General features: G+C 56.2%; 1 protein-coding gene across 1 annotated transcript; it reads left to right on the top strand.

Annotated features, from left to right (window-relative positions):
• Positions 1-4,974: 4,974 nt before the first annotated feature.
• GSX1 (GS homeobox 1) lies at positions 4,975-6,819 on the top strand. Its single transcript, XM_071433834.1, has 2 exons — positions 4,975-5,362; positions 5,801-6,819. The coding sequence occupies exons 1-2, from the start codon at positions 4,975-4,977 to the stop codon at positions 6,154-6,156; spliced, it is 744 nt and encodes a 247-aa protein (XP_071289935.1). The 3' UTR covers positions 6,157-6,819.
• The last annotated feature ends 2,324 nt before the right edge of the window (positions 6,820-9,143 follow it).

The following is a 9,143-nucleotide window of genomic DNA, read 5'->3' as shown; positions in this document are numbered from 1 at the left end:
AACCCTTGCACTCACCAGGTTCAACCTCCCAGCACCTGACCCAGAGCAGCACACCCTGTCCCATTTTCCATACTCCTCCTTTGGCAGCACCAGTGATGCATTTCTGCACATGGCTGTGCAGCAGCATTGCAAAAGCATCCAGGAAATGCCTTCTATGTGTTGGGGAACTCCACCTGGGAGCTTGTTCTTCAGTGGCTTTATTGGCTCTAGTATCCTCAGCCCTCTGATATTCTCTTTTAAATTATAGAAAAAACCTGCTTTTTAATCACGTTAATGTGATTAAAAAGAAGTATATCAGCTACAGGAAACTGTTCAAATGCTTCATGTAAACAACAGATGTGATACAGCTTCTTACCGTACAAGATGACGGAATTTCCCCTTGGATGCTCTCAAAGAGCAGTCTGACAACTTCTAAAGCTTTCAGTTTGTAGAGGACTTGAAATACATAAAGGTGAGAAGTTTGGAGAAAGGACAAGATGGCAATAAAAAAGGGTTGGGAAATAGGGTGGATTCTGAGGTTGAAGGATGGTATTTCTAACAATTTTGTATTTTAACAGCATCTGCAAAACTAATATCCAACTCCTCTTTTGCAATTCCTTGTCTTCATTACTCTCAGGCACTTCTCCATCCTTTGAGTACTTTTGTCCTACAAGGTCACCAGCAATTTAAACTGTGGTCTCACTATAAAAGCAAAAGGTTATTTTAAATTGTTTGGTTTTGCATATTCCCACTTTTCTTGTTACTTTGTTATTATTTATGTCCAGCTACATCTTTGGAATGGCCTCCTCAGTGAAAGGTCAAATCAACAAATTGTCATCTTAGAAGATGAGTACAAGATTTCCTTATAAACCAATCCTGTTAGGAACCAATGGGACTGAAGAAGATCTAAATGGCAAATCTCTACCCTAGGTATCTGCTGTGGAAAGAGAAAATAAATGTTACAGAAACAAGCAGCTTTGATTTGGTCCTGTGGCACAGGTTTTACTGGCAAGATAAGCTATCATCTTGATAAATTGTGATGGAAAACAGATGAAACTGGATGAAACACATGGAAATGTGGCAGGACTGGGTCACAGAAACATGGAATGAGACCCAGGTTCTCAGGGTCCCATTACAGCCTGGCCTAGAGCACTTCCAGGGACAGGACATCCACAACTTTTCTGGACAACCTGTTCCAATGTCTCACTCACTACCTTCTGAATTTCTTCCTAACAAATATTCTAAATCTCTCCACTTCCAGTTTAAACTCATTCTCCTTCATGCTAGCAATATTTGTCCTTGTAAATAGACTCTCCTTTTTTAAAGCCCCCTTTAAAACCATTGCTGACAGGCTACAAAAATTATACAATTATAAATTTGAGAGGAGTTGATTGAACAGACAAGAGATAAAGAAAAACTCACATGACAAAACCCCCTGTGGTTTAGCCTTTATTTTGGAAAAACTGAAATGAAACACAAACACAGCTTATGTTTCTGGAATCCCTGTTATTGTGTATCACTGGCAGCAGAAGTAAACCAAGCAAACCAAAACCAGGTTACTCAAACTCAGAATCATTCAGTGATCAGGTTAATTGAAGAGATTCACAGGTATCTCACAGGTTTGCTCCTGGGTGTGTTTGTCCAGTGTATAAGCACATTCCTTGGACAATCCTTCCCATGGCATGTGCCTTGTGGCTCAGTATTGGCTTTGATTTACATTTTGCTAAGTATTGGAAAATTGGAAAATAATTACATTGGAAAATGATTTCTCGGGACAGGCTGGAGAATATTACAGTCACTCACAAATCGTCAGCCCTGCTCAGCTACCAAGGACGTGGTCTCCTTGGAAATAGCAATTCCTTCCCATTCCAGCGGGATTTCATCCTCCCGTCCCCACAGCTCCCAAACTAAAGCACCTCTCCACGTTGTACTTAGGGATTGATGGTGCGTGGCACCTCCTACCCTGGGAGAGAAGCGGCGAGCACCGCGGACAGTCAGGGCCTCATCACAAAAGGCGATGATGGCTGGTCCCTCCAAACGAAGAGGGAGCTCCTTTCACGGATGGCACAGCCGCCCCCAGGCAGCGGCAGTGTGACACCTTGTCCCCTCGGCGGCAGCCGTGTCGCAGGTCACCCATCCCCAGGGGGACAGGCACGGCTCAGTCAGTGCCAGCGCTGTTGCCCTCTCTCTCCTGCATCCCCTCAGCCATCCCTGACGTTCCCCTCTCTCAGGGTCCCCCGGCTGATGCTCACCCTGACGCTTCCCTGTCCCCATGCCCTTCCCGGGGGTGTGGTGCGGGGGTAGCAGCCACCCCCGGCCATTCTCTCCGTGCGGAGCCCAAGCGCCGGCACTTCCCGCTGCCGCCGGGGACCCTGTCCCGGCAGGACCCCCCCGGGGCCGGGGCCCCCCGCCCCAGGAGCAGCGGCAGCTCCGGGAGGGGCTCCCCCCGCGGCCCCCGAGCCGCCTGCAGCGCGGACCCCGCCGGCGGGTCTCTTTCCCCCTCTCTCGGAGCCCTTTTCGTTCAGCGGCGATCGTTCCGAGAGAGCAAATATACGAGGAGAATTTCCTCTATTAAAAAAAAAAAAAAAAAACAACAACAACAAAACCCCAAAAAAGAGGGGGGCGCAAAAAGACGGGGAGGGGAGCTAGTTTAAAGTGCTGGGATTAAAGGTCTGTGCTAGTTTCAAGCCCTCATAAAACGGCCTGAAGGATGCTATTTTGCTGCAGTCTAGGTTATTTCAGCCCACAGTTGCACAACAAACCATTTAAACATTTCAGCACAAAACAGATTCCATTGTTGAGCTGCACATTAAAAAGTGTTATTCGCTTTGAAGTTTTTGTCTAATGGCTCTAAACTGAAAGAAAATGTTTTCCTATTACTTAATTCAATCATAGCGAAGAGGCTTGGTAAAAAGCCCACGGATTTTGCCCAAAGTGTGACAGAGTTCTCTTTGTGTTTGCTTATCCTCTGCTGTCACACACTTTAATTCGCCTCTCTTTATCTGGCATTCAAAACTTTCTTCAATGACATTCAATAAGGTCCAGCGGCTGGAAAAAAAAACTGGTTATTTTTTTGGATATTCTTTCCCAGTAGCTTTGGGCTTGGTGTGCATTCAGAAGCTGTTAACCCTTTGCCTTCCTGCGGCTCGGAGCCCCGGGGTTCAGCCCCTGGGCAGCGGGAATCCCTCGGAATAAGGCTGAATCCTCCACCCCCGGTGGCGAGCCACTTCTCAGCGGGGAAAAAATGCCTCTTCCCGGGACCCGGCTCCGGCGGAAAATGTTTTAAAATACCTTTCCTCAAAAATCGAAAAGAAAAATCCAAACCCTATTAACACTTTCAGGGAAAGGACACTTAGGAATCCTTTCTATATCATCGCGGGACTGAGTTTTTATTAACATTCGTTTTTCTTCGCTCTGTAATTTTTCGCCGTTCATTTGTGCACATCAGTACACTTTTAGGCTCGGGCATCAATAGTCTCTCTCGGCAAAACACCCGTGGATTGCTATAAGAAATGTAACCACGGGAAAAACAACTTCTGCACAGCCCTGAGACACGGAGTACACCACTTTCAAGGCTTTTTCTTCCTTTCCCCCTTTTTTCCCCTCCTTTCAAAAACTCCGTTTGGTTTCGAGGCGGGGAGGTTACTGTAGGGACCAATCTCCCCACGTTTTGACAGGGGTCGGAGGGTGCGTTTGTCTTTTTATTGCCCGTATATTAAACGGGAAAACCGGGGTAGAACACGTATCCCCACGAATTATTTCTTTTTCTTATTTGTTAGCATTCCTTATTCACCTACTAAACCAACGAGCTCCGAGGAGCGCGGCTCGGGAGCGGCTGCCCGGGGCAGCGCCGGTGCGCCTGAGCTCCGAGGGATGCGCGCTCCGTTTGGGGACCGCTGTGAACTCAGCAGGTCCCTGTGCTGCGACACCCAGACACGGCCGCGGCGCTCAAGTTAAATCTCATCGTTCGGGAAAAAGCAAGCCGCTTGCCTGTGGCCCCCGCAGCCCCGGGGACTCCCCGGCGCGCTTGTGCGCGGCGATGCGGGCTCGGGCTGGCGCGGTTTGCTGGTGGCCGGGGTCGGGGCGGCCGCACGTGGGTGCCACGGTGCCACGGAGCGATGGCAGGTGTTACCGCTGGGACCGGGCACGGGGGCCAGGGGTAAAGACAAGCTGAATGTGCCTGCCGAGCGCCTCTTCTGCCTCCGCGGGTGCCGCCGGCACGGAGCGCTATGTGCGGATCGGGTTTTCTGTACCCGCACCAGAGCAGGCGGGATGCGTGTGGCTCTCCGCACCCGTGAGCTGTGCCCGGGCGCCCACGCCCACGCAGAGGCCCGGCGGATGTCCTTGCCGGTGGAGCACCGGCTGGCACATCTCTGCGGCCGGGGGCTTCGCCCGACGGCGGCCACAGTGATAAGTGGCGGGTCCCGGACCCAGGCTGGGAACAAAGACGCGGGGCTGGGGAAGGCGGCGGGCGAGGCAGTGGGGACGAGACATCCCGGAGGCGAGGGGAAAGAGAGAGGCCGTCGGCACCGGGGGGCCGACCTGGTGCCACAGGTGGGAAAGGCACCGGGGGCTGGCAGGGAAGCTGCGCCGGCGGAGACCGCGGCTGCAGCCGGCAAAATAAACAAGTGGGAGCGGGCTGAAAGCTGGGCTGAAAGCGAAGGAGAGCGATAAAGAGAAAGAAAAGAATATTAAATCGCGAGAGAATGAGAAAATAACCCCGCCAAAGGGAGAGGAGGGGAGAGGCCGCCTGCTACGGCGTGGGTGGGGTCGACAAGAATAGAGTACATTATGCAGTTCATTTAGTTAACAAGGGAAATAATGAGGGAGCGTGCGGCGTGAATGCCAAGAGAAGAGCCACAGAAAGCCCATTGAGCGCCCGGCGCCGCCATCACATGGCGCGGGCGCTATTTAAAGCGGGCGGCGGGCGCCGTTCAGCACCACTCGGGCTGGCCAGCGGCGCCGGGCGGGCGCTGCGCGGGGCTGCGCGGGGCAATGCCGCGCTCCTTCCTGGTGGACTCGCTGGTGCTGCGGGAGGCGGGCGAGAAGAAGGGGGAGGGCAGTCCTCCGCCGCCGCTCTTCCCCTACGCCGTGCACCCCTCGCACCCGCTGCCCGGGCTGCCGGCCGGAGCCTGCCACGCTCGCAAGGCCGGGCTGCTCTGCGTCTGCCCGCTCTGTGTCACCGCCTCCCAGCTGCACCCGCCGCCGCCCGCTATCCCCCTCATCAAGGCTTCCTTCCCTCCCTTCGGCTCCCAGTACTGCCACTCGCCCCTGGCCCGCCAGCAGCACTCCGTCTCCGCCGTCAGCGTCGGGCACGCACCGGCGCTCTACCAGGGCGCCTACCCGCTGCCCGACCCGCGGCAGTTCCACTGCATCTCCGTGGGTAAGGCGGGCAGGGGCGGCGAGCGGGGGTGCATGCCTGCATGGCAGCGGTGGGCACTGCGGGGAGGCGATGGGGATCCCGGGGGACCCCGCCGGAGACACCTGGGGAGGGGGATGCCTGCCCGGACGGGGAGTGCCGGCTCCTCTCTCTGCCGGTGCCCCGGGCTCTGCGCTGGGGATGGCCCCTGCTGCCCGCCGAGCCTCCGAGCCAGGCTGCGCGGGCGGGGAAGGAGAGGCGGCCGCGGAGCCCTTGTGGGCTCGGACTCCAGCCTGGCAGTCTTTTGCTGGGTCTCAGGCCCCCCGGGGACGAGGAGGGGGCTGCGGCCCCGCAGGGTGGGCGGCAAGGAGGGCTCAGCGGGGAGCGGCGAGTGCCCGGCGTTGCGGGGCTGGCGGCGGAGGGTCCGGGCGGTCCTGACGGTGCGCTCCTCTCCATTCCCAGACAGCACGTCCAGCCAGCTGCCCAGTAGCAAGCGGATGCGCACCGCATTCACCAGCACGCAGCTCCTGGAGCTGGAGAGGGAGTTCGCCTCCAACATGTACCTCTCCCGACTGCGGCGAATCGAGATCGCCACCTACCTGAACCTCTCCGAGAAGCAGGTGAAGATCTGGTTCCAGAACCGACGGGTCAAGCACAAGAAAGAAGGCAAAAGTAGCTCCCACCGGGGCGGGGGGGGCGGCCACAGCTGCAAATGCTCGTCCCTTTCCACCACTAAGTGCTCGGAGGACGACGAGGACTTGGGCATGTCTCCGTCCTCCTCGGGGAAGGATGACAGAGGTCTCGCAGTCACCTCCTAACCACCCGCACACCCACCCCAGCTCCGCAGGAACTGTGGCGAAAGCAGGGGAGGGAGTCCTGTCTGCCCCGGTGCTGACATGCAGCCGAAGGATTTTATACTGTTTTGTATAATTTGTGTAATTTACGAAGGACTTTCTCGCCTTTCTAGACCCCCGGCCCACGGGGACGGGTGTCCCGGCACCCTGGTGTAAATAAACTCTCCCTAGGATCCCAGGCGTCCCCCCATAGTGCTCTCTCACTTGTCTCCCCGCAGGCGCATCCCCGGGCCCGGGAAGCTCCTCGCAGACCTCCCCGCGCTCCCAGACGGGCGCGGAGTGCGCGGATGCTGCGCGGCACGGGCGCTGCGCCCGCCTGGAGGGATGCTGTCCCGGGCTCCCTCCAGTAACTCGGCGGTGCCCAAAAGCGGGCGGACGGACGGGGAGGGTTGAAGGCTGTTTGGGTTACTATCTTCCCTCCCTTTTTTTTTTTCTTCCCTATTTTTTTTTCCTTTACAAAATTGTTTTGCTTTGATTTCGTTGCTGCCGAGCGCACAACTGTGGTTGTACCGTTCCGTCCCACTGCCTCCCCGCGGGAGATATTTATTTATTTATTTATGTGCAGAGAAACGATGATGGCGATGATAATAATGATTGTGATAAAAATAAAAGCTCGTTGGTGGTTTATTTCCTTCTCTCCGCGTAGAAAGCAGCCCCTCGGCGTCCGCGGGCGTGCGCTGGGAGCACCATCGCTCTCCAACCCTCTCCGCCGCGGCTCGGCACCGGGACCCGCCCGCTCCGGCGAGCGCAGATGACGGGGATTCCTCCTTTCTCCGTGTCGAGCTGAAGGTACGGGGTGATTGGGACCCCCGCCTTCTGAGAGAACCCCGGGGGCTCTCTCGGTCCTCCCCCGCGGAGCTAAAGACCGGGCCGGGGAGAGGCTGGGCTGAGCACCTTTCATCGCCATCCCAGCCACAAGCCTGCCCGCGGCTGTAGGGCCATATGAACACCTGGCTGCCACCGGCACTCGGCTCCTCTGTCCCGGTGTCCACGGCTGCCAGATAGAAAGGGCTGTCCCAGCCTCCCGCTAACCCTCCAGGGCTGCGGCCGGGGCCGGGATCGACCCTGCTGGGGCTCCCTCCATCACGGCTACCGGGTCCCGCCAGCCCCGCTCCCGGCAGCGCTTTGCCGCTGTTTCCCGTTGCACGGTGGCTCGTTCCGCTGGCTAGCGGGGAGCCCAGTCGGAAGCAGCCGAGAGGTCCCGCGGCCCCGGGGGTGCCACAAGCGGTGGCGCAGGGCTGGACTGGCATCAACCTCCTCGGGTGCGGGACCCCCAGAGCCCGGCACTCCGGCCGCCGCTCCGTTGGTGCAGGGAAAAGCCCCTTGTGCCGGGACTCCTGCTCCGTTCGGGCTCACGGGGACCAATTCAGTGGGTGCAGCGGCCGTCCCTGCACCCGCAGCCAATGCCTCGACTCTCCCCGCGAGTCTGCAGAGCTGCACCGCCTGGCACGGCGGGATTCACGCCCTGCGATCTGCGGAATGTGCTTGGGTCCCTAGGCTACCGTAGGTTCCTGCCCGCACCAGGGTGGGACCCAGTTTTCATCCCAGAACATGTACAAAACATGCACCAGGAAGAGGCAGGGGGATGTTGTCCCCCATGGGAAATCCCTGTGGAGAAGGTCAATGCTGCTCCACACACAGGCTGAAGTTGGTGTGGGAAGCTGTGGGTTTGGGATCCCTGGGCACCAGGGTAAAGGCAGAGCAGGTAAAAGTCCCACTGATGGGACAACATCAAGTCCTGTCCATAAAACAAACCTGTCACCCTCCATCCTTCCCAAGACACCTTGTAGAGCTGTGGGTCTGGGAGATCTATGGTTCCTGCAGCTCCACCCCACGGATGAGTGGAAAGTGTGACCCTGCAGCCCATGGCACTCTGTGGACCTCTCAGGACACTCAGGATGATGTGAAGTGCAAGGGAACCATTAGACATGACAGTGCAGGACAGGCACAAAACAGTACTCTCACCCTGCTGGTCTGGGCTGATTTGTGTTCCCCTGTCTGGAAATTGCAAGGATTTGGTGACACCAGGTAGCTGCATTATCAAGATTGAGGCAAATGGACAAAATGTTCAGGCTCCTTGGTGGCCTTCCTTCATCTACTTACTCCTGGGACCCTTAGACCTCTTACCTCTCCATCTTGGCTTCCTCCTCTGCTGGCTTCTCACATTACCCAGCTGAGATGGGATAGCAGGGCAAGCTTGTAGTTACAACAACCCATGGGCAGCATCTTTCTTGTTCCTTTTCCCTTGACTGTTGGGGGTGAATTTGGCAGGTTTGAGACTAAAATCTGGCCTTGATACAAGAGTCAGTCACTCAGTCACAGTCTTGCCTGGTGCTTAGCCCCATAATGTTCCCTGCGTGCCCGTTCTTCCCCAGTGGACCAGTTTCAACAGAAAAGACCCCTCAGAGGACCTTAATTTGCACAGCAGGGCCCTGTAGATTTTCCAGCACTCACCTCCCATCCTGCTAATGTTTACCAGGCTTGTTTTGAAAAGTCATTGCAAAACAGAGGCAGAAACAGTCTAATGTAGGTTCAGCAAGGGGTCTGGCATCCTCTTACAGAGCACTGGCACTGAAGTCAGTGGCACCCGTAGAGGCGCGTGTGTGTGCCCCTTGTGCCTGTTCAGCAGCAGGGGACTGAGCCAGTTGGCTGGCAGTGACATGCAAGGAACACCAGCACTGAGTGTGTGACTGTTGCTGCTGGAGTGGTACTGTGGTAGCACTGCTGAAGCTCTCAACATCCTTGTCTGCCAGCACATTCCCACCATGTCTCTGTTCCTCCATGGCACAAGTTCTGATGTACAAAATGTGCCTCTTCACACCCCTGTTTTGAGGCAGGCAGGGAGAGTTTCTCACTACTGTGATAGGGATGATGAGGCAGTAGCATTGCCCACACAGCTTGCTCCTTGCTCACTGTGAAACCTGGGCAGCAGGGTGCCTGGCAGACAAACA

The sequence above is a fragment of the Agelaius tricolor genome, unplaced genomic scaffold (assembly GCF_023055355.1).
Source record: "Agelaius tricolor isolate 1412-34295 unplaced genomic scaffold, bAgeTri1.0.p SCAF_9, whole genome shotgun sequence".
Classification (NCBI taxonomy): Eukaryota; Metazoa; Chordata; class Aves; order Passeriformes; family Icteridae; genus Agelaius; species Agelaius tricolor.
This window is presented reverse-complemented; position numbering and strand designations above follow the sequence as displayed.

What these genes read in the sequence shown, in the direction of transcription:
- GSX1 (XM_071433834.1), top strand. Translation starts at nt 4,975, where the DNA reads ATGCCGCGCTCCTTCCTGGTGGACTCGCTGGTGCTGCGGGAGGCGGGC. An exon ending in GTTCCACTGCATCTCCGTGG is followed by an intron (nt 5,363 to 5,800) that starts GTAAGGCGGGCA and finishes CTCCATTCCCAG; the next exon opens with ACAGCACGTCCAGCCAGCTG.